The following is a 25294-nucleotide window of genomic DNA, read 5'->3' as shown; positions in this document are numbered from 1 at the left end:
CCATGGACAGAGGAGCCTGGCGGGCCACAGTCCGGAGGGTCGCAAGGAGCCGGACAGGACTGAGTGACGTAGCAGGCTCACACCCACGGTGCTGTTCCAGGCAGCAGAGCTATAGCGTTAGGAAAACACGCCAACCTGCGTCTAATCTAGGACAAGACTCAGCTATTTCCGAGTTTTCATAGTGAGAAAAGAGATGTCTACCCGGCTTTGAAAAAATGTGTTTCTTGACAGTATCCATAGCTCCCACTTTGCCCTCTCTGCACCTGGCCAGTGGGAGCCTGGGGCTGGAAGACCCAGGATGCGGGGAGAGCAGGTCAGGGTCTCAGGTGCTGAGGGCCAGGGCGGGGACACATAGGACTTCCTAAGAAGGAAGACGTTCTAAAAATCTGCAGCAGACATCCTCTTATCATCAACAAAGAGATTTTTTTCAGGGATTACATCATCTAGGTTGAGTTCTGGCTTTCTGCCAACTTCAGGCTTTAGCAGGCATCGGTTGGACAGTGATGAAAATATTTGCAGTTCACCTATTATTTAGTTAATAAAGAGCTTTTGGGAAAGAGCTTAACTAAAAACTTCAGGTCCAAAACATATTTAGTGTTCAAGAGTGTAACAGAAGCAGGGCAGCGTTTGCAGGCGTGAGGTCATCTGGTTTTAAGTGCTTTGGATATCTTGGTGTATCATATTTTATTTCTGTTGTCATCGACTGGAGAGTTTTCATCATAGTAGAAATTGTTAGTGAGTCTTGGAATAGTGATGACAAAGCGATGGCTGAGAAGTGTTTGCTGAACGAGCCAGTGAATGAGCAAACGGCGCGGCGCATGGCGCGGTGCAGACTCACGACTGTCCCTTTGCTCCTTCGTGTCCCCAGACGATAGCCAGGCAGCTGGCGGAGATCTTGCTGCGGGGTATGTGTGAGCAGAGCTACTGGAACCCTCTGGAGGATCCGCCGTGCCAGTCGCCCCTGGACGATCCTCTCCGGAAAGGAGCGAACACGAAAACCTACACCCTCACCCGGAAAGCCCGCGTCTACTCAGGAGAGAAGTAAGGGAACCACTGTCTCACTTGGAGGTTAGGGGATGGGAGGGAGACTTTGGGCCTCCCGGGTGGCGCTAGTAGTTAAGAACCCGCCTGCCAGTGCGGGAGACATAAGAGGCCAGGGTTTGATCCCTGGGTCAGGAAGGGCCCCTGGAGGAGGGCACGGCAGCCCGCTCCAGTGTTCTTGCCTGGAGAATCCCATGGACACAGGAGCTCGATGCTACAGTCCACGGGGTCACGAAGGGTTGGACACGACTGAAGCAACTTAGCGCGCGCGCACACACACACACACGGACATATAGAAGTTCAAGGGTCGATTTTTTTCTCCCCTGAAGGAGAACCAGACGAGCAAGTCTAATTTACCAGTTTAATAAAGATACCTCTTTATTTTTCATAACTTCAGCAAAATCCATGCACTAGTGGGGACCTTTTAAGTAGGAAAGTGCTCTCATTCTCATCTAAAATAGCTTGGTTGCTATTCTCCGCCATCACTGTTGGTTTTGGGATTTTCATTCAGATTATTACAAGAACTTCAGCATCATACAAAGTTATTAGTGAGCCAGAATCTACTTTTTTTTCTTTTCCTCAGCAATTCCTGGATCCTTTGTTTAAAAATTTGTTTTAAACCGAATTAGCTGTAAGAAGGAGAATTAAGTAATTAACAAATGATTAATAATTTACAAGGGATGGAAAGGTGATGTCTCTGTAGACTGTGTTCATTGTTTCCAGTTTTGAAGTTGGGACTGGATCACCTTTGAGGATGATGGGGTAAGGGTCCATGCCGGGCTCCATCTGGGCTTTCCCCCTCTGGAAGGAGTAGGCGGGAGACAGGGAGAGGCCCCCAGGCGGCAGGAGGACAGGACCAGGCTTGACTCATTCCCAACTCCTCCCCTCGGAGCCTTCCTTCCCGCCTTTGTTCCTACAAGACCGAGGCTCGGTGGCTTTTCAGAACCTCGCCGTGAGGGAAAGAGGAACATGTACACATAACCGTGGACACCTTTAGTCACTGCGCAGCGGGAGAATGGCCGAGAGCCCGCAGGCTGCTGCCTCTGAGGCCCCGGGGAGCGCTGACAGACGTGGGGACTGGAGGGTCATCGCGGCTGAGGCTTCTGAGCACTGCCCTGCAGCTTCAGGGGACAGCGCTTCTCAGGGTAACTGCCTCTCAGTCGGTCAGTCAGCTCAGTCACTCAGTCGTGTCCGACTCTGCGACCCCATGGACTGCAGCACGCTAGGCCTCCCTGTCCATCACCAACTCCCAGAATTCACTCAAACCCATGCCCATTGAGTTGGCGATGCCATCCAGCCATCTCATCCTCTGTCACCCCCTTCTCCTCCTGCCTTCAATCTTTCCCAGCATCAGAGTCTTTTCAAGTGAGTCAGTTCTTCCCATCAGGTGGCCAAAGTATTGGAGCTTCAGCTTCAGCATCAGTTCTTCCAATGAACACCCAGGACTGATCTCCTTTAGGATGGACTGGCTGGATCTCCTTGCAGTCCAAGGGACTCTCAAGACTTCTCCAACAACACACTTCAAAAGCATCAATTCTTCAGCGCTCAGCTTTCTTCACAGTCCAACTCTCACATCCATACATGACCACTGGAAAAACCATAGCCTTGACTAGATGGACCTTTGTTGGGAAAGTAATGTCTCTGCTTTTTAATACACTGTCTAGGTTTGTCATGGAGAAGGTGATGACACCCCACTCCAGTACTCTTGCCTGGAGCCTGTGGGGCTGCAGTCCATGCGGTTGCTAAGAGTCGGACATGACTGAGCGATTTCACTTTCACTTTTCACTTTTCATGCACTGGAGAAGGAAATGGCACCCCACTCCAGTGTTCTTGCCTGGAGAATCCCAGGGACGGGGGTGCCTGGTGGGCAGCTGTCTATGGGGTCACACAGGGTCGGACACGACTGAGGCGACTCAGCAGCAGCAGCAGGTTGGTCACAGCTCTCCTTCCAAGGAGTCAGCGTCTTTTAATTTCAGGGCTGCAGTCACCATCTGCAGGGATTTTGGAGCCCCAAAATAAAGTCTGTGACTGCTTCCACCATTTCCCCATCTATTTCCCATGGAGTGATGGGACCAGATGCCATGATCTTCGTTTTCTGAATGTTGAGCTTTAAGCCAACTTTTTCACTCTCCTCTTTCACTTTCATCAAGAGGCTCTTTAGTTCCTCTTCACTTTCTGCCATAAGGGTGGTGTCATCTGCATATCTGAGGTTATTGATATTTCTCCCGGCAATCTTGATTCCAGCTTGTGCTTCTTCCAGCCCAGTGTTTCTCGTGATGTGCTCTGCATAGAAGTTAAATAAGCAGGGTGACAACATACAGCCTTGACGTACTCCTTTTCCTATTTGGAACCAGTCTGTTGTTCCATGTCCAGTTCTAACTGTTGCTTCCTGAACTGCATATAGGTTTCTCAAGAGGCAGGTCAGGTGGTCTGGTATTCCCATCTCTGGAAGAATTTTCCAGTTTGTTGTGATCCACACAGTCAAAGGCTTTGGCATAGTCAATAAAGCAGAAATAGATGTTTTTCTGTAACTCTCTTGCTTTTTGAATGATCCAGCAGATGTTGGCAATTTGATCTCTGGTTCCTCTGCCTTTTCTAAAACCAGCTTGAACATCTGGAAGTTCACGGTTCACGTATTGTTGAAGCCTGGCTTGGGGAATTTTGAGCATTACTTTACTAGCGTGTGAGATGAGTGCAGTTGTGCGGTAGTTTGAGCATCCTTTTGCATTGCCTTTCTTTGGGATTGGAATGAAAACTGACTTTTTCCAGTCCTGTGGCCACTGGCCACTGCCTCTCAGTCTTCTTAAACTGACCCTGGCCTTTCTCTCGCTCGTGATCTTGTTCAATTTGCATTTCTTGTATGGATTCAGACTCTGAGCAATTTCCTAACTTTTTCCTGCGTTCCTTACTCCTTATCTAGATTCATAGAACATCTGTTCTAGCGGTTCTCAAACTCTCACTTGTAAAATGCTTGACCCCTTTTTATGAGCTATTTAGCAGCAGGACTGAGGTTCTTTTTTAAGTAATGTTTTTAAGCCTTAAAAATAGACTCTAGATTTTTCCTCTGCTTTAGATGCTTCATATGCCCAGTATATTGAAGACTCCAGCTTGTGCTTCCCCCCCAGTCAAGTCTGCCATGTGGATGAAGCTCTGTGTCTGTCTGGGTGCTATTCCAGTGTGGCCTCACCCCTTGAAGGAAGCAAAGCTCAGAGTGCCGGCCGTGTGTCTCTTCTTTCCGGAACCACCTGGTCTTTGCCATACATCAGCTTCCCCATCTGTACAGAGTTACAGAGGCAAAACATCGATCGAGTTAAATGGAGTTATTCGTTAAAGGGGAGATTCCTATACCATGAATGGTTATTGAGGCACAAATTTCATTTCACACAAATACACATGGTCATTTTTATTAATGTTTTGTTGCGATCTAGTTCACACGCCGTACAGTTCGCTCATTTAAAGTGTGCAGTGCACTTTAATATGGCTTTTAACAGAGTCACATTGCTCGTCGCTGTGGTCAAATTTAGAACATTTTTATTGCCCCCCAAATAAACCCCCCAAAGATCCCTTGGGATTTTCCATATACGAGATCATGTCGTCCGCAAATATAGTTTTACTTCTTCCTAACATAGACCCTTTTGCTTCATTTTCTTTCTTCCATGGTATTCCTTCTCGTTTATTTGCTGCTAATAAGCACCCCTTAGCCTGCCTTCCCCCCAAACCCTTATATTTTCACGTGAATTTTAGGATCATTTGGTCTATTTCTGCAAAAAACAAAAAAGGGCAACTAGGATCATGATAGGAAATGAATCTAACTTGTAGATGAATTTGAGGAGTGTTGCCATCTTAACAGGGCTTCCCAGGTGGCGCTAGTGGTAAAGAACCCGCCTGCCAGTACTGGAGACTTAAGAGACATGGGTTCGATCCTGGGGTTGGGAAAGTCCCCTGGAGGAGGGCATGGCAACCCACTCCAGTACTCTTGCCTGGAAAATCCATGGATAGAAGAGCCTGGCCGGCTACAGTCCATGGGGTCACAAAGAGTCGGAGACGACTGACATGGTTTAGCACTTATGCACACCATCCTGGCAATATTAAGTCTTCATGACCAGGAAATATCTTTCCATTTTTCTTTAATTTTTTTTGGACAACAATTTGAAGTTTTCAAGGTATACTGTTTGCGCTTCTTTTGTAAACTTATCTGAGGGTGTTTTGGTTTGTTGCTATTCTTTTCAATACTACCATAAATGGAATTGCTACTATTACTTTTATTTGGGGGTTGTTTGTTGCAAGTATATAGAAATAAAATCGATTGTTAAGTCCTGTTGAACTGGTTTATTAGTTCGAATAGTTTTTTGGATCCCTTGGGATTTTCTATATACAAGATCATGTCATCCGCAAATACAGTTTTACTTCATCCTAACATGGACGCATCTGCTTCATTTTCTTTCTTCCATTGTATTTCTCTTCGTAAGGAGCACTTGAGGTGGCTTAGATAAGGAAATGCACATTAGATTAGATAATTAGCACAAAGTAAAGAAGGAGGCTAGAAGCCACTGTTTTGTGCCAGGAAGCAGATGATGATTCTTTGAACGCTAGGCGTGCCATGCTGCTGCTGCTGCTAAGTCGCTTCGGTTGTGTCCGACTCTGTGCGACCCCATGGAGTGCCATACATCGTGCCAAACTCCTCTGTAGGCCTCAGAGGAGAAAGCAATTATCCTGGCGTCCTAAATACAGGTCGGAACCTCCTGGCAACCAACGCAGAGGCTTTTGGTAAGGATGAGGATGCTGTCTGAAGGACAGCGATGGGGACATTGAAGGGTCCTGATAACTACTTGACGGCCGAACCAAAGGGATAAATGGTCAGCTCTTCCATCACCTTCCTCCAGATCTAAGGCCGCAGTTTCCCAGCTCCACAGCCTGAGGCCTGGGGGCCCCAGGACCTCCCCTTGACACTCTTGGGCCCTAAGAGGACAACATCACAAAAGGAGAGCCCAGAAGTTTTCACTGTCCACCCCGAGCTCCACAGGGAAGAGGGAAAGAACAGCCAGAAATAGGTCTAGAGGATTGGTAATTGGCGGGGGCAAACCACAGTGTGCAGCCTTGCAGGTGCAGCTCTGCAAACGGTCCTTCCCGCCTCTGGTCCCCGCTTCTTCCTGCAGGTCCTCGGAGCTTTGCAGCGCCCCTGGGGACCCATCTTGCCTGCCTTGAAAAGGGTAGAGGGTACAGGAAGGGTGGAGGAAGTAGAATTAGAATCAGTTAACGTGCTACTTGTTAGCAGCTCTGGTTAAAATAACACAGCCTCACATCCAGGCAGCCTAGACGGCGCAGATGGAATCTGGGGCTTATTTTGGACTCAGTTAGCATGGGCTCTCTCTCTTTTCAGTTAGTTTGGACAATGCAGAACTGGCTAGCTATGGGGGGGAAAAAAAAGCGTAATGTTACTGTTTTTTTTGTGCGGTCCCAGTTGCATGTGAACATGAACCAGAATGTCAGGAACTGATGGCTGGATGCACACACTCACACACCACACACACTCACACACCACACACACTCACACACCACACACACTCACTCACATGAGCATTCTGAATTCAAAGCCTGTAGGCTCTATTTCTGAATTTAAGGGGAAAGAAGTGTTCTCTCTTGTAAAAACCCAAGGCGCCTAAAGCTACCTCTTAAATGAGGTCACTGCAGATTCTAGAATCTCACTCCTTGCTCACAGGCACCCCCCCCTTTTAAAATTTTTTTAAATTGGAGGATAATTGGTGTACAGGATTCTGCCATGTTCCGTCACACCTCAACAAGAATCAGCCACAGGCACACCCACGTCCCCTCCCTCCCGGACCCCCTCCCGTCTCCTCCACCCCAGCCTGCAGCCTGAGCTGCCCGAGTCGCACAGCACGCTCCCATTCTATCTGTTTCACACACGGTCCTGTACGTTTCCACGTTACTCTCCCTTCTCCCATATCCGCAGGTCTGTTCTCTATGCCTGTTTCTCCCTTGCTGCCCTGAAGCTCACAGGCCCTTTTTAAAAATCTTAGTCCTGAAAGAGCAACAGGAACCGTCCCACAGGTGGTCTCCTCACGTCCAGGGTGTCCGAGTTGTAAAGTCTCAGTCACTGTGCTTTCCTAACTCCTCATGGTCTTTGACACAGTACAAAACTTGCCGGCACTTAAAAGAGAACAAGTATTTAGAATCATTTGGAAAACATTTTTTGACCTTTTGAGGGTGGCAGGGGGCCTCATCCCTTCTCTTCAGTTAAATGTGATAGTACCTGGGAAGGTGTAAATTTAGTCTTTATTTAGTCGTCTCCGAAAATCCAGGAGTTTGTTTGTTTTTAACCAAGTTAACTTCTTCTTTTGGCCCTGCTGCAGAGCATGCAAGGTCTTAGTTCCCCAGCCAGGGACTGAGCCTGTGCCCCCGCAGCCTTGACTACTGACCAGCGGGGAAGTCCCTAGCTATTCCTCCTGCACGCTGCTAGCATTCCACAAAACAAGAGTCGAGTTTGGCTCAACTTGCGATGCAACTCACAGTTCTACTCAAGGATTCTAGAGGGTTAGAATGGAGAAAATTGCAGGAAGTCTTTTAAAATACTCAAATCAGAAAAAAAATATGATATAGAGAATGGAGGTCAGAGTTATGTTTGGTTTTTATTGTTCTATAATCCTGAGCAACGTTGAGCCTGAAAGCCTTTCCTTTTAATCCAAGATGTCGAGTCTAGCCAAATTCCATAAAATTGATTAATAAGACAGTTCTTGTATGTTACCCCAAAATACAGCATGTGTGTTTCTGTAAGATAGCTCACTTAGCTCACGAAACTCTTACAGTATCCTAGGAATTATTCAAACTCTAAAATTGCTTCCAATCTCCTACTTCATTGAAATGACAATATACAAGATGCCAGCTAGCAAGTAAGATGTAAGAAGAGTACCGTGTACTGAAATGTCTGCAGTTGATAACTCATAATGGGTTTAGGAGAGAGTCTGTGTTATTGAGACAATGTCAGTTTGTGCTTATCAAAATTTCTGCCCCTATAATAGTCACAAATGTTACTTGGGCTTTTAACTTGGTCTCTACAGCTTTACCCTGTTACCTGCTATTTAGATGCATAGTTAAAATGTGTAAGTTCCATAGATTACCACAGAAGTAAACACATTGACTCAAGTGTCCGTCATCCAGCATTTCTCATGGGTTCTATACTGTGTAAGAATCTAGGAGCTGTTAGCATTCAGTCCTGCTCTTGGTTACATATTGTGTGTTACTTTGAAATTGCCGTATATCAAAGTGGATTTTCTTTACACAGCATTTTTTGTCCTCAAGAAAATACTGAAGAAGCCCTGTTGTTACTGCTGATTAGTGAGTCAATGGTGAGTAGAAGGTGTTTCTGCGTTTTTCTCTCCCCTATTCCTTCAGCCCCTGTTTCGATATGGTGGCCCCATCAGGACAGTGACTCTGCCTTTGCAGAAACAACAAGAAGGGGGTACCCGGTGGGAAAGATAACTACAGTGGTTTAAAGAGAGAGATTTCTAATTCTTGGGCTGGCTAGAAATGGCCCTGGGTTGGCCTGAGGCATGAAGCTCCTCTTTCCCTTAGCGATTAGCAGGCATCTGAGTTCATTCATTTATCCACAAAGTACTGCTTGAACAAGAACACAGTTGCATATGGGTAACTACAGCTAAAATGACCATCAAGGGAACCTTAAATGGGGGGTGGGGGAGAAGCCCTCAAGGGTCAGCCTTTATGAGCCTTCTTCATTTGCCTTGGGAGGGAGAATTGGGGGGTGAGACACTGGCTGCACTGAACCTCTGGTTTCCATAGCGGCAGCCTGATGACCCTGCCTCGTGTTCCCGCCCAGGTCCTCTCTCCAACCCCCTACCTGTTCCCCAGGCATTGCAGAGTCCCAGGCCTGGAGAGCCCACTCTGTTACCCAGCTCTACTGTTGGGAGGGAGTTTTTGCCAGACCATCAGATTCCTCTGAGATGTTTTCTTAGTGTTTGGCCAGGAGATCGAATTTAGGTCTAGAATTTCATCATTCATCATTTACTGGGTTTCTTCTTGTCACGTCGCCAGGTGTGACGGCCCAGCTTGAAGCATGCCAGAGTAATATGGGTCATAGTAGTTAGTACCTTGGCACTTAAATGACGTGTGCTGAGCGTCTGAGCAGAACAGCAAGCCCGGGGCTTGGAAGGTCCTGTGCCCACCTACTCATTTAGGTGAGGGACTGGAGGCGTCCTTCAGTGGCCTCCTGCTCTTTCTAGCAGACATTCTGTCTCCTTCCATAACTCCCAACCTGCTGGGCAGGCAGGAGGAAAAACAAGGAGAAAAACGAGGTGCAACTAAAGCAAGAGAAGGTGGTCCCCTGTACTCCAAGCTTACAGTTTAAGGGGAAGCATGAAATATCCTCCGGGGAAGAAGACTCAGAAACGGGTGCTGAGTGAAGGGGCAGAAGAGGCTGGGGTTGGGCAGGGAGGGTAGCTTTCTTGCCTTAATTTGAAGCTTTGGGTTTTCTTTTTCTGTGAAATGGCCCTGAGATGTTTACAACAGGGAGACTGCTTGAGTTACCGCATCTTTTTATTTGGAAGCCCTTTGACGTCATTGGCCCCACTTCCTCTGAAGGATACAGGTCGCCTCCATGGCTCATCTTTCCCCGACTGTCAGCTGGTGACTGCGGATGGTGTCATTTACACGCTCTCCTCCGCCTTGGCACAGGCCAGCGCCCGTGGGCTCCTGTAACTGGCATTCAGCCGAGCGGGTCGCGCCGCGCTCCGTCGTCAGTCCCGTGGCGGGTGGATGGGGCGGGGGGAGCGCCGCCGCACTCCCTCCTCCTCACGGGGCTCTTCACAACCTGCCGTTTGGCTTCCTTTGGGCAGTCTTGGGCAGGGGCAGGGGACAGTCTGAGGGCATGGTGACCGTGCACTTCCGCCCTCTTGGGCAGCTCTGATTGGAAATACTGCGTTCTGTTGTCGGGCTGTGTGCGCTGCAGTTTGGAATTTGGGGAAGCTGGCGACGTCTCTAGAAGGCATGCCCTCAGAGTAGACGTCTAGCTCTCCTGCTCCCTCACTGCAGCGACAGACCCTAATAATACTCCAATTTCAATCCCCTGGAGGCAGTCAAATTCGACTCTGTCGTATTTAATTTCCAGAAAATCTCTTCAGAGGATGATGAAATCCAAATGACAACAGTAAATAACCAGGACGGTTCTGTTCTCCCTGTAAGTCATTCCATGGCTACGTAGGTAGAAGTATAAATTAAGTTGCCTTTGGAAGCCTTTTTTCATGTCCCTTGATTTTTTTTTCTTCCAGTTTTTAGACAGAAAATAGATGTGCTCAATTTCAGAACCAAAATGAGAATTGCTGTGTTGTGTATGTGTGTGTGTGTCTGAGAAAATTGTATTCTCCTCTGGTCCTGATTTTAACTTAGAAATATAAATTTGTCAATGGTCCCTCCGCCTACAAGAACTCATTTGGAGTTGAACTGTGTTCTTACCTCAAATCAAATTAGTTTCTCCAGGAGAAGGGAGTTATCAGAACTGTATTTTAGCACAATTACCACTGAGACAGCATTCTGGGATATTTATTATTTGTGGACCTGCTTGAGACTCTGTACTGTACCTTTTTAATCAAAAGGCACTGATAGACTTTCTCTTTAAAAAGAAAAAAGGAATGCATTTGGCATAACCTGAAAACCTTTCTTAAATAATGTTTTGTTGTGTTCCCTTCTCTCTCAGGTTGGTCTCAGTATGGAACATTTGGAGCAAATCAAATGAGACCACTGATAGCAGGCCCTATTTCCCTCACAGCTTCTTTTGTTGGCTCCAAAGGCATTCCTAACCAGACAAACTTACAATGAAATTTTCAGAAGCAGGCATGTTTCCATAAGAGACGACTCACTTTGTAGGAAGTGGCCTGTGTCGTATATTCCTTATTTGTCTTTGACATTTAAGAGGAAGGAGTTCTGAAATGAGTAAGCGCTGACAGGAGGCTACAGGCCAGTGCCTTGGGCTCACACAGAAGGGAACGCCCGTCTCTTCAGTGAGTGAGCAGGTGTGTGCACGGCCTCCCCAGTGTCAGGCTGGGGGTAAACATTGGGCTGCCGGGACCAGGGAGCCTGGCCCCTTGAGAGCCAGTTTCACAGGGAAGATGGAAGGGCCCTGTCTGTGTTCCTAGGGGTGGATAGGTCTGGAGCCTTCTGTTAATTAGAAGGGAAAAGAAGACAGGCAAAGTCTAACTTTATTGGTACCGAACTCCCTGTTAGGGAGAAAAGGAAAATGAGCTACGTCTAGAGTCTCGAGTACATGTGATGTGTTTGGAGGAATCGGTGGAGTAATTGCAAAAGTAATGAAAACAAGTTGCCATGGAGAGCAGTTGATTTCTAGATAAATGAGAGGAACAAGCTCGAATGCGCCTGCGGTGTTCCTGTGCTGAGCAGTGGGGGTGTGAAACAGACAAGCCTCCCTGTTCTCCCGAGCCCTCTGCACTAACATCTTTTAAAACCAAAGTCTGTTTGCGTCTTACTTTCTCTTCTACATCTGTTCTGTGCTCCCCTGAACAAAGTTGAATGAGTCTTTGTAGTCTTTTCCAGTGAAGCTATCATACAGAGATTCCAATGTTGCTTGGGTGAGAGATGAAAAGGACGATACGTCTCTGTAGGACTGATGTGCCCTGATAACAGCGTTTGGCAATAGGAAGTGTGGGGCTGGGGATTTTCTCCTGCTCTTTCACGTGGAGGAGAAGCAGGATCCATAAGTGAGACATAGCAGGGCTTCATCGGATGGACGATTCTGCTGCCCCCGAGCGCAGCTGTGTCTGCTGCGTGGCTGGCTGTGAGCCTGAGCCCAGGAGAAACCACTGTGCTTGGCATCCGCTCCTGAAGCTTCGTCCAGACGCCTGCCAATGCACCAAGTGCCCTCCAGGCCTTCTGAGTCCTGCGGTGCTCTGGGGATCTTGAGTAAACGACCCCTTACTCACTCGTGCCCTTGTCCCCAGGCCCTCGGCAAGCTCTCAGGGGCAGCAGGCCCTGAATGGCTTCCCTGCACAAAGCGATAGCTGTGTGCACGGCCAGCTCACCATCTGCTTCTCTCTTCCTTGTTGTTTTCAGGCCAACCGCGACGCTGTGCTGAGCAGGATACCTGAGCACAAGAGCGACCGTCTCATCAGTTTACAGAGCGCATCTGTGGTCTATGATTTACTGACCATTGCTCTTGGAAGAAGAGGCCAGTATGAGATGCTGTCGGAGGTACAGCCCTTGAGTCTGGTTGACTTCCAGGCAGTGGGTGGTGCTGGCGGTGCGAGTGCTGGAGGAGCTGGGCGACCTGGTCTTCACACACACACACACACGCACACACACACACACACACACACCGCCCCCCTCACTGGCAGCCATGTACACTCGGGCCCCTCATCTAACTTTGGTTCCCTTCTCTGCAAAATGGGGATCAGGCTGCACAATGCGACGGTGGAATTCACTAGTGCTCACTTCCTACCGGTGGTCCGTAAACCCACTGGGGGTGAGTTTGTAAGAGAAAGCAAGCGTTTCTCAGGCAGTTTCTTTTTCAGTGTGATTTCCATGCGGATCCCCATTCTCCCACCTGTGATATTAATTTCCTTGTAAAGCTGGTTTTATGTCAAGTATTGTGGCATAACTACTGGCGCACTGGCGACTTCCGGCCCGGGGTGCGCTGAGTGAGCCTGGACTTCCGGCCCAGGGTGCGTCGAGTGAGCCAGGACTTCCGGGACAGGGTGCGTCGAGTGAGCCGGGACTTCCGGCCCGGGGTCCGCTGAGTGAGTGGGAACTTCCGGCCCAGGGTGCGTCGAGTGAGCCGGGCCTTCCGGGACAGCGTGCGCGGAGTGAGGCGGTACAGGCTTGAGGGAGGGAAGGCGGTGCCTTTGTGTGTAGTCTTTCGCTCGTTGTGAGGAGACCTCAGTTGCTTAGAGGTGTTGCCGCCTCGTTCGCTCCGCTGCTGAGAGGCATTCAGCGGGAAGCTGGACTGTTTTGCAGTTTCGGAGGAGCTGGTTAGGCGGAGGCCATGCTTAGGCGTTATTGAGGGACTGCCCAGGACACCGCGTCTACCCGCTGAGAGGCTAACTCGGTCACGGATCATTTTATCTCTTCCGCAGAGGGGTAAAAAGAAAAGGAGGGGAGAAAACCCACTCCTTTTGTTCAAACGAGCCTTTCCACGGCGTTCATCTTGTTTCTTCTAAATTTATGCGCGTGGCCCAGCCGCTGGTCCCGCGGACGGGGACTGAAACGGCGCACCGGGCGGGCTGAGGGCGCCCGGCGCCCGGCTCTCCCCGCGCCCGCCGGTGCCGCGCCGCTTAGGCAGGAGCCTCGGGAACAGACGAGCCTGCGTGGCTCCCGTCTCTTTTTAGCCTTTGGTTCGGTGACTGTACAGGGCGACGGTTACTCAGGCTTCAGGGGGGAAAACAGCCCCTCACGAACGGGCTCAGATGACGCCATGAGTCCGGGCGCGTCCCAGGCCGGGGGTGGCCCGGCGTCTTCATCACCCGGGGCCTCGACTGCCAGGGACCCTCTCCTCCTGGCCGGCTGAGTTCCTGCCCACCGCCTGCCCCGGGGAGAGAGCCACGCAGCTCCCAGCCGAGTTCCTTTACGGTGCACTCGCCTCCCCGCCCCGACAGCCGCTGAAAGCCTCCCGGCGTCCAAGGCTGCGCGGGGCTTGCACGCCGGCCCGCCTCCCATCGCGGGGCCGCAGAACGGGCCCCCGGCTTGAAATGCGCCTGTGTCCGAAACAGGGGTGAGGAGGCCGGGGCGGCGGGCGGGCTGGGCGGCCCCTGCCCGCGGGCGCGCCCTCGTGCGCGAGGGGCTCTGGGGCACGGCTGTCACCCGCGGCGCTCTGAGCCGGCGGCTCCCTGGCATGCGCTTCGGCCCGGCGCGGAATCCTGGGGCCGCGTCTCCAGCCAGACGGCGTTCAGCTTGACGCCACGCCTCGCGTCGTCCCGCGGCCGTGCCCTGACGCCCAGGTCGCTGGGTAGTCTGGCTGGCTGGCAGAGCCTTGGTTCAGAATTCACCGCACCGGTCACACGGACCCTGTGGAGACGTGCGGGGTTGCCTTGAAGGGGCCGGAGTAGAGCAGTGGGAGCCTTTGGAGGCTTTTGAGTTTTGTGCCGTGTCAGTGTTTTACCCGTAAGTCAGTGGGTCAAATATATAAAATGGAGGACATTCATTTTTTTAAAAATCCCATGTATATGCAGGCCCCGATTCTGTGCTGGGGTCTGTGATTCGGGCTGGGGGTGCAGTATTGATCGAGGTGGGGTCCCTGCGGGTGCGTGACCCCTAGTCCAGAAGAAGAGACGGCCAAAGCAGCAGGCAGTCACCATCTGGGGTGCCTGATGTTGGGACAGTCTCCGTGCGGGCTCTGCATACAGTCACGAAGGACTTGAATCCTTGGCCTCAGTTTTTCTTGCTATTTCTACTGGGGCTTGCAGATGGAGCTTTCCCCAGCAAACATTTGGTGTCTGCGTTGTCTCAGATCTAAGTAGGGCTGTCGTGGGAGGAAGGCGAGAACGCAGAGCATCTCGCAGGCCCGGCCTGTCTTTGGAGAGCTCTCCTGGGGACAGGGGCTCGGTCCACCCTTGGTTGAGCACGGACACCCCCGCTGCCCTTTGCTCCAGGTCCTACTTAAACTGTCCTGCTTCCCTCGTTTGCCGCTGTTTTCTTTTTTTTTCGTTCTCGTTTGCCCTTCCATTTTCTGAGGACTTTAGGTTAAAAGGCTAAGTGAACTTTTTTTAATTGAGGTAAATTTATAAAACATATACTTAACCATTTTAGAAGGTTCAATACAGTGGCATTTAATACTTTTCCTGCTATTGGGCAATCATCACCTCTAATTTCAAAACACTTTCATCACCCTGAAAAGAAACCCCATCCCCATAAGGATTTGTTCGTCATTTCTCCTCCTGCCAAGCCCTGTCAGCTGCTGATCTGATTTTTGATTCTGTGAATTTAGCTATTTTGAATATAAGTCCCCAACATACAAAGGAGTTCCATTCTGAGAGCATGTTCGTAAGTCCAACATAGTCTAGATATCAACTAACACAGCTATATAGTACTGTACTGTAATGGGTTTATAACACCTTTCACACAAATAATACATAAAAAAAAGTAGCAAAACATTTTAAATTTTACAGTACAGTACCTTGAAAACACTAGTACGTACAACCACTGGCATACGGAGGCTGGCCATCGAGTGAACAGTCAGGAAGAGTTACGGACTGGAGGAGGGAGAGGAGGCGGGAGATGGGGGGGTTGAAGGGTCATCAGCGGCAGGAGATGGAGGGCAGGCTGCAGCTTCACTCACCCTTGGCACTGACGGGACGCACATTTGCGTCCGTGAAAGTGTGTGACTTGAAGGGTCGTGTGTGGGTGGCTTACTGTGTTTCGTATGAATGGAATTGTCCAGAATTGATCTTCTGAGCTTCTTATACTTTCACTCACCCGTTGGCAGTGACTGTATGCAACTTCATCATTTTATGCAGCTGTATAGTACTCCATTGTTTGAGTGTGCTAAAATTTATGTAGCCAGTTCTGCTTTATAGTCATTTAGGATATTTCTAAATTTTGCCTTTAATAATGTTACATAATAGTTTTGTTGTAATTTTGAACCTATGCCTTATTGAATAAATACATGTACATCTTTGTAAGTTTCAAGGAATGGAATAATATTATAGATGTTTTATTGTGAATATTCCCAATCATTCTTCTCTTCTCCATTGACACCAACCCCCCAGCCCAGCCACCTCAACACCCAAACCTAAGTCAGCAACCTCATGTGTCCTGGACCCAGGCCCTAAAATCGGAGAGCTTGGGTTTGAGTTCCTGATTTGCCACTTACTAGTTATACGATTCCAGCAAGTCATTAACCTCTTATGGCTCAATCTTGCCTTCTGTAAAACAGGGATAATACTCACACCCATCTCATATCATTCTGAGGCTTGTTTGCTAATCCGTGCAAAGGGCTCAGAACAGAGCCCAGCGCGTAGATTGCATTAAACCGCAGCTGCATGCTGCCGGGCTGTCCCCGCCATTCTGCACAGGGCTTGCCCAACACCAGGCAAGCAGCTAAGTATACAGGAGTGACCTGACCTTTCTGGAAACTTCCAGTCGTCAGGAACAAGCACGTGGAGAGGCAGCCAGTTAGAGAAGGCCGGATAGTGAAGGCCTGTTGACTGCAGGTGAGAGCTCTAGGCCAGGTGCGGCGGAGCTGGCCAGTTGGTCACCAGGGAGGATCGCAGCAGCCAATGTGTGAATTGGCTCCGCAAGGCCTGAGAGGAGTTAAAACCTCTAAGAGCAGAGGGACAGCCTTACCATCAAGGTCAGAGAGGCGGGAGGGCGGGGAGGAGAGGACACCGGGTGGAAAGCGTGGAGGCAGGTTGCCAGGCCCCGATATGCAGGGGTCACCTTTGTGCCGGCTGGGACCTTTCATGAACAGAGGAGTCACCACCACCAGGCTGCTGTGAGAGAGGCAGTCTTGCCTCCTGCTCGCCCCCTCCTCTCGCCCTCCTCCCTTTTCTTGTCCCCAAGCAACAGCAACACTCCTGCGTCAGGACCCGCTGACCCAGGTCCTCCTGCCAGCAGGAAGAGGCCGGCGTGACTGCCTCAGCTCCCAGCCCGTCTCCTCCTCACCCCTCCTGTCACTGACAGCTTTGCATGGGTTCTAAGTGCTGTGCAGACTCTGCCCTTCAAGAGCTGTGCTTGGGGACCTCCGGGGCGGTCCAGTGGTTAAGATTCCATGCTTCTAATGCAGGGGGTGCGGATTCAATACTTGGTTGCGGAAGTAAGATCCCACATTCCCGCTGAGCAGCATGGCCAAAATAAAAATAAATATCTAAAAATTAAACAGAAGAATTCTGCTTACTCGGGGAGCAGAGCCACGTTCCTCTCTGTCTCTGTTTGAGACAGAAGTCTCTTCTCGCATCTTGAGAAGGACCACCTCTGTGTGTGCCCACACGATGCCCTTCTTTCTCTCGGGCGCTATTCAGCCAGCCCCTGGGTGAGGAGCACGGTGTACAGAGGGAATTCAAACCAAAGGGGCGTCCCACCCTCACCCGGACAGGTTTAAATACTAGCGATGGTCGCCGTCCCTGCAGTGCTAGGCGTCTGTGTGTTTTAAAGACTCATGTGGGGCCTGCCCTGGTGGTCCAGGGGCTAATACTCTGTGCTCCCAACGCAGGGGACCCGGGCTTGACCCCTGGTCAGGGAGCTAGGTGCCACATGCCACAGCTAAGACCCAGTGCAACCAAATAAATAAATTAAAAAACAAAAGACTCATGTGAGCCCTGCTGAAAGGCTTGTGTAGGAAGGAACACTTCTTTTCTCCCTGTTCAATTTAAACAGTAGCACTAGTTGGCATGGCAACCTGTGCTATTAAAAGTAAAGCAACAAGCTCCGCTTTCCTTGCTTTTGAGAATGAACCCAAGCTGCTAAGGAGGCTTGTTTCTTGACTATTAATGGCTCCATTTTAACGGAACGTTATGGGGTCTTTTGTGAAGGGTGTGTGTATCCCCTCTCCACAGACATGGCAGCTTTAAAGACAGAAATGATATTTTTATCTTTCCCACTGAACTCGTGTTCGTTTGTTTATGGTGAATCTCAGCAACTCTTGTAGTTCTGTGGGTAGAAATGTCTGGCTAGTACCAAAGGGACATTTACACATCCCTGCCCCCCAAACACTTATTTGATCAGGGAGCCTCGTGAAGAACACTTGAAGGTCTACCTAAACCTGCTTAACTGGCCTATTTGTTAGTTTACATTAGCGTTTGGTCTGTCATGCAGCCCCACTCTGCAGAAACCCAGCCTTGACCTGCGTGCCAGGGTCTCCGGAAGGCGTTAGGGCGGCCTGACAGCCTGGGAGCCACTTCTGAGACAGGAGGGCAGGTGGTTTTGTTTACCTGCTCACCTGTCCTCCTGTCTCAGAAGTGGCTCCCAGAAGTGGCTCTTCAGTCATGTCCGACTTTGCGACCCCGTGGACTGGAGCCTGCCGGGCTCCTCTGTCCATGGGATTTTCCCAGCAAGAATACTGGAATGGGTTGCCGTTTCCTTCTCTAGGGGGTCTCCCTAACCCAGGGATCAAAGCCTTGTCTCCCGTGCCTCCTGCGCTGCGGGCATACTCTTTACTGCTGAGCCACCAGGGAAGCCTTGGTTTCTTACAGGCACCCAGTAACAACTTGCTGAATCACCCAGTCCTTCAAAACCAGTGGGCATTCTCATCCTGCTTTTCTTTGGTTTGGGGGTATCCTGTCCCTGGATGTGCAATGAGTGTAGCTTCCAGAGGTTGGCCCAAAGGCTAAAAGTCATCTACGTGGGAACTGGGTCACAGAGGAAGAGGTGGGCCCCACTCGGGGCCGAGCACTGACTGCTAGGATCTCAGCTCTGGTCCAGCTTTGAGGGTCAGCCTCCAGAGGGATCAGCTCCGCCATTGTTATTGACAGTCCTGCCCCAAAGAATCTCAGCCGCTGCATGGCCACTGGGACCTACAACCCCACCAACATGAGTATGTTTTTGAATTAAGCTTCATTGTTCTTACGGCCCTCAAGGGAAAAATGTTTCATCTTAATGCCATGTTAACCTTTTAAACATATATAATTCAGCGGCATTCACTAGATTCACAGCACTGAGTAGCTATCATGTCTGTTTCCAAACTTGATCGTCATCCCAAATAGAAACTCATTATCTGCTAAGCAATGCTCCCCGTTCCCACAGCTTCCATAACCTGGTGCCTCTCAGCTAATTTCTGTGTCTATGACTCTTGCCTGTTCTGGGTACATTATATACATGGAGTCATGCAATACTGATGCTTTGTTTCTGGCTGATTCCGGGTAGTCTAGTGTTTTCAAGGTTCAGTGTCGTAAAGATGTATCTGATCGCGTAGCTCGAAGCTTCACTCCTCTTCACAGCTGAGCAGTGTTCCACTGTGTGGGCCACGCTCTGTTCATTCTTCTGCTGATGGGCACGTGGACTGTTTCCGCATTTTAGCTATTGTGAATAACGCTGCTGTGGACACTGGTAGACACGTGTCTGAGTTCCTGTTTTCTTCTATTCAAGAGCGAAATTGCCAGGTCATATGGTAATTCTCTCTTAACTTTCTGAAGAACTTCCGAACTGTTTTTCACAGCAGCGGCACCATTGTTGCATTCCAAACAGAAAGGCGCAAGGATTCAAATTCCTCACCAACACTTGCATTTGTTTAGTTGTTTTTTGGTTCATTTTATTATAGCCATTCTGGTAACGGAAACGGTACCTCACTGTGTGTCTGCCTACTGACTAATGACGCTGAACATCTTTTCACGTGCGTACTCGTCATTTGTGTATCTTGTCTGGACAGACGTCTGTTCAGGACATTTGCCTGTGTTTAAGTTGGGTTGTCTTTTTGTTGTTGAGTTATAGGAGTTCTTTATTTAGTATAGGTGAAAGTCTTAGCAGATGTATGATTTACAAACATATTTTCCCATTCAGCAGGTTGTCGTCCTCTTTCTTGAAAATGTCCTTTGATGAACACAAGTTTCCAATTGCAGTGGAGCCTCGTGTGCTGATTCTCACACACGTTTCCAACTCCAGTGGAGCCTCGTGTGCTGATTGTTTTCTTTTGTTGCTCTTGCTTTGGTGTCCTATCTAAGAATCCATTGCCAAATCCGAGGTCATGAAGATTATTACCTATATTTTCCTATAAGAATTTTATGGTTTCTTTTTTATTTTTTAAGAAACTGTTTGGATTTTGCTCATATGTTTAGCTTGTTGACCCATTTTGAGCTAATTTTTGTATATGGTGTCAGGTGGGGCTCCAACTTCATCCTTTTACATGTGGGAATTCAGTTTTCCTGGCAGCATTGTCTTAGAGGCTATTCTTTCCCCCATTGGTTGAATGTGGTGCCCTTGTCAACAGTCCATTAGGCAGCAGATGTGTGGGTTTATCTCCAGGCTTCCGTTCTGCCCTGTCGGTCTGCGTGCTTATTCTTAGGACAATCCACACTGTTTTCGTTGCCGTGCCTTTATGATAAGCTTTAAAACTGGGAAGCTGTGTTTTCCACCGCTGCTCTTTTTCAAGATTGCTTTGACTCTTCATTGTTTCTGTTATGGCATCAACTCTGGATTCTTGGTATTTCGCTGCGCTTCTCACAATGCCTCCTTCTTTCTCTGTGCCAACGCCCCCCCCTCCCCTGCCCCCGCCCCCCCCCGCCCCCGCCCCTCCCCCTGCCCCCGCCACATACGCACACCTTGCAGGCCATCTGAAAGAATGGATCCTGACGCTGGATCTATATTCAAGCGTTCATCGAGCACCTGTTTTGTATAAGACACACCCCTGGGGATAACCTGGGGCTCCCTTCCTCCCCTCCCTAGCTCTTGCACATGTTCGGGGGCACTCTGAAATCCCTGGTGGTCGGAGCCAGGGGAGATGGAAAGACCAGAAGGTGAGTGCAGCTGAGGAGGGAGGAGGCTGAGGAATGAAATGCCCATTTCTTGAGTAAGTGGCTCATTTATAAGAACAGCAGAGAGCTGCTCGGTGAGAGAATGGCTGGAGCAGTGTTTGCGCAGAGCCCTGGGGACCCTTCACTCACTGTGCAAACTCTGTGTTGTTTTTCATTCAAGAAGTATTTACTGAGAGGCTATCACCAGGCATTATTCTGGATTTTGATGATATAGAGTAAACAAACAAACAACCCCCCCCCCCCACAAAATCACTGTTCTCATAAAAATAACAAAAGTAGAAAAAAAGCACCTGTAGGGAAAAGAGTGTTTCTTCAGTCATGACAAGCTGACTGGCAGCAAATCAGCAGTCACGATGGAAAACGGGAAACACTGAGAGCACATCCCGCAGTCAGTCTAGAGCTGTGTGCCCAGCGGAACTAGCCTCCACAGCGAGGCCAAGCAGGTGGATTATCCGATGAAAACAGGCGGCCTCTCCCCTTGCCGCTGCTGCGGGTCGGTTGCTGAGTCGTGTCCAACTCTTCGCGACCCCGTGGACTGTATCCTGCCAGGCTCCTCTGTCCATGGGATCTTTCAGGCGTGAATACAGGTGTGGGTTGTCATTTCCTTCTGCAGGGGAGTCTTCCCAGATCAGGGATCGAACCCATGTCTCCCACATTGGCAGGTGGCTTCCTTACCACTGAGCCACCTGGGACGCCCGCCTCCCCCATTAATAGCGTCTAAATAAAAACACTTAAACTCCAGTGTCGCCGCCGTGCAGACTCGACCCAGTTGCTTTGTATGGCTGGAGGGAGAGCGTGCCGGAGGGTGGCGTCCAGTGTTCATGCTCTATAGTAAAGCCTGTGACCTTTGAAAAACAACCCACTCTCTACTCCTCCCACTGTGGCCAGGGGCAGCGGTGGCCTCCAATTTAAGCATTTGCCAAAGCAAGAGAGCTAGAAACGCCTCTGCTGTGTCACTGTTACAGGGCGAAAAGAGACGGGAAGCGGGGGCATGGATGTGGGGTTAGCTCAAGTTTATTTCCAACTTAAGGGGAGAAAACTTGAGCAAGCCTTGACGGATGTTGTCTATATTTTCTCAAAGCTGGGTGGGAGGACTTTTATTTGTAGCTGAGAGTCCCAGCAGCCTGCCTTTGTAGAAGCTTTTCTTGGCCCTAGACTCTTTGCAGAGTTGATCTCTTGACCTGTAGTTTAATTTGTATTTTTATCAATATAGTTAGTTGATTTGGAAATATGTAGCTGAGAGTCCCAGCAGCCTGCCTTTGTAGAAGCTTTTCTTGGCCCCAGACTCTTTGCAGAGTTGATCTCTTGACCTGTACTTTAATTTGTATTTTTATCAATACAGTTAGTTGACTTGGAAATAAGGGCTGTGAGCTGAGCGTCATGAGACCTGGGTTCCGATTTCAGGTGTGCCACCGTGTGACCCTGGGCAGGTTCTGTCTCTTCTCTGAGGCTTAGTTTCCACATCCTTAGTAAAGTATGAACAGGAAGAGATCATGTCAGAGGTCAGCACGTTCTCTGATTATGTCAATCCATGCATTTAAGGTAATGGTCTAAAAAGTATAAATTGCTTCGTTTTTTATTGCTAATGTTAAAAGAAATGAAATATCATATACCATGTTCAATTATTAAAAACTGTCACACAGCTGCCAGAAGTCACAATAATTACTTGACTCATTAAGTAACTATGATGAAGCAAAGAAAACCTTCCTACTTGGTTGGCTGAGGAATGTAGGTTACGAGAGCTTCTAGGATATGCCCGTCACGTCCGCAAAGGTGAGTAAGGAAGTTCACTGCGCTGTCTGTTCCATTTTAATAGGGATGGATTTCAGACTTCAGCTCCAGGCTAAATTTGAGGGGTATCTGATTGTTTTACCCATCCCCCCTCCCCCATGGGTTTTTGGAGGCTGAAGCTCACCCTCGAATTCCAAAAATAGACATCGGCTTTTCCTTGCTCGTGGCATCATACAGCTGTCACTGCCACGCACCCGGTTCGTGTCATGGGGCTGGGAAGGCAGTCGCTAAACCCTTTTCTTGTGCCAGAAGAACTTCTCATTCCGGAGCCCCCTCAGAGATGGCTGATCGAGGAAGAGCCAAAATAGGGCACGGGAAAGGATGAGCTCTTGCTACCGAAAGGAAAGCACAATTTTGGAAGTGACATTTTGACTACCGCTCAAATGATTAGGATGCCAGCTAGAGTCTAATAACTGTTCTCCCAAATATTCTTGGTATTAAATGAATGTTATCTGGGATTTAGAGAGGTGGCAGCAGGATGTTGGCAGTGGACGGGCCTCTCTCTCCTGGTAGAAGTAATAACTGTCGCCAAGCCCGCCTTCTTTTCTCACGAGGGAGACGGCTTGGAGGTGGCGCCGCTGTTGCGTGTGGGTGACTCAGGGATCCGTGGACCCTGGGCCTGCTCCACCGTCTCTCCGCTGGGCGCTGGAAGGGGAGAAAGCCCAGCATCCAGCTCTCATCTCCCCTTTCCCGCCTGGGGGCTCCCTCCCACCCTCCTCTGCCCTCCGCTGGCGCCCAGATCCCGGGGCTCCCCACAGCAGACCTGGTCCTCCAGCAGCGTCTGCTTCTCTGATGAAAGCAACACCAGCAGCAACATGCTGACTGAATTTACCCTGCGCCAGCCACTCTTCTGAGCATTTTAAAACCTTTATTTCCTTATTAATATTTATTTATGGGTCGAGCTGTGTGGCATGTGGGATCTTAGTTCCCTGTCCAGGGATCGAACCTGAGCCCCCTGAATTGGAAGCACAGTCTTAACCGCTGGACTGGCAGGAAGTCCGTCTTCCGAGTGTTTTCACGCGTTCCTTCCTTGAGCCCCACAGTGAGGCTCTGGCTGATGAGGGGGAGTTGGCATGGAGTCAGCACGTCCTGTACCTCTTCTCCAGCCACCGGCCTGCCTGGGCCTTGGTGACCGAGCCTGCCTCTTACGTGCACCCACTCCCATCTGGCTTCGCCCCCAAAAGCCTACATCTTCTTAAAAGTCCATTTTCATCCGCACTTCTCTTAGACTGGAGCCATTACTGAAATGTGAATTCTTTTACTTTGTAGCACATAGTCTCTTCCCACAGAGAAGGCGATGGCAGCCCACTCCACTTCTCTTGCCTGGAAAATCCCATGGACAGAGGAGCCTGGTGGGCTGCAGTCCGTGGGGTCGCGAAGAGTCGGACACGACTGAGCGACTTCACTTTCACTTTTCACTTTCATGCATTGGAGAAGGAAATGGCAACCCACTCCAGTGTTCTTGCCTGGAGAATCCCAGGGACGGGGGAGCCTGGTGGGCTGCCGTCTATGGGGTCGCACAGAGTCGGACATGACTGAGGTGACTTAGCAGTCTCTTCCCAATCTCCCTACTTTATTAAAACTGGAAATTTAAAATTTATGGACAAGATGTTATGCTATGATCTGCATCAAAATAATATGTTGGGGAGAAATGCGTTAGGGATATGCATGAAACAAGATTCAGAATTGAGGGGCTTCCCTGGTGGTCTGGTGGCTAAGCCTGCACTCCCAAGACAGGAGCCCAGGTTCAGTCCCTGGTCAGGGAACTAGACCCCACATGTCGTAACTAAGACACGTGCAGCCAAATAAATAAGTATTTTTTAAAAAAGATTGAGAATTGAGTTGACAGTTGAAATAAGGTGACAGGTGGGGGTTTTATTTTGTTATTTCCCCGTCTTTGTCTTAGTTTGAGAATTTTCAATAATAAAAATTTTTAAGAAGGAAGAAACTGGAAATTTGTACTCTATCACATCCAGATATGACTAGGACGCTTAAAAGGTGCAGTTAAACAGAATCAAGGTGAGCAAACACCTGGACTAAGGAGCAGAGGCTGTGGGCGGCAAACGCCCCAGTGACACCCCAAGCCCCCCTTGCACTTAGACGCCTTCCCTGGAAGAGGGTTTCCTTTGTGATGCTGACCTGCGAGGCTTCCCTGGTGGCTCAGCGGTACAGAACTCCACCTGCGATGCAGGAGATGCTGGTTCAGTCCCTGGGTCAGGAAGATGCCCTGGAGGAGGGCCTGGCCACCCACTCCAGGATCCTTGCCTGGAGAATCCCACGGCCAGAGGGGCCTGGTGGGCTACTGTCCACGGGCTACTGTCCACGGGGTCGCAAAGAGTAGGACGTGACTGAGGTGACTGATCGTGCACGCACACCTGCTGACCTGAGCCACTTAGAGACTTATGTAACCTCAGCATTCACAGGCACGTAGAGGAGGACACGCTCCGTGGCTTAGCGGGATGCTTGGCATCAGGACCTCAGGAACAGCTGGAGCTGTCTGGGCACTTTTCCGAGCCAGCTCTCAGAAAGGCTGCCAAGAGCCCTCAGGAGGACAGCCATCCGCTGTGAGGCCAGAGCTGGGATATTTCGGAATCAGCGCAAAGGGTTAATTTGTAATTGTTGGCTTGCATTTCCTGTCTGTCTTTATAGCACCCCTACAGCTTATACTGGAATGTGTGTTGTTACAGTAACGAGGAAGGGGTCCGAGCTGGGGGAGGCCTGTGAAAGGTCTGCACGTAGAGGAAACCACGGCCTGTCTTTATCAAACTGTGTGCCTTTGAGATGGCACAGCGGTCTCCAGCATCTCCTGCATCGCAGGTGGAGTGTCCGCTAGCACCGCTGTGCCATCTCAAAGGCACACAGTTTGATAAAGACAGGCCGTGGTTTCCTCTACGTGCAGACCTTTCACAGGCCTCCCCCAGCTCGGACCCCTTCCTCGTTACTGTAACAACACACATTCCAGTATAAGCTGTGGTTTCTTGAAAATCCTGCAAGCTGAAAAGACCCCAGTCCTCAGAGGACACGGA

General features: G+C 49.6%; 1 protein-coding gene across 6 annotated transcripts in view; it reads left to right on the top strand.

Moving 5' to 3' along the window:
* The window catches only part of TTC7B (tetratricopeptide repeat domain 7B), a 270410-nt gene that overhangs the window by 140340 nt on the left and 104776 nt on the right, over positions 1 to 25294 (top strand). For all 6 annotated transcript variants that reach the window (XM_069597264.1, XM_069597263.1, XM_069597261.1 and 3 more), the window contains 3 exons: positions 869 to 1041; positions 8342 to 8405; positions 12136 to 12273. In XM_069597264.1, the coding sequence (XP_069453365.1) occupies positions 869 to 1041; positions 8342 to 8405; positions 12136 to 12273 (375 nt within the window). The remainder of the gene's footprint in view (positions 1 to 868; positions 1042 to 8341; positions 8406 to 12135; positions 12274 to 25294) is intronic.

The sequence above is a fragment of the Ovis canadensis genome, chromosome 7 (genome assembly GCF_042477335.2).
Source record: "Ovis canadensis isolate MfBH-ARS-UI-01 breed Bighorn chromosome 7, ARS-UI_OviCan_v2, whole genome shotgun sequence".
Taxonomy (NCBI): Eukaryota; Metazoa; Chordata; class Mammalia; order Artiodactyla; family Bovidae; genus Ovis; species Ovis canadensis.
This window is presented reverse-complemented; position numbering and strand designations above follow the sequence as displayed.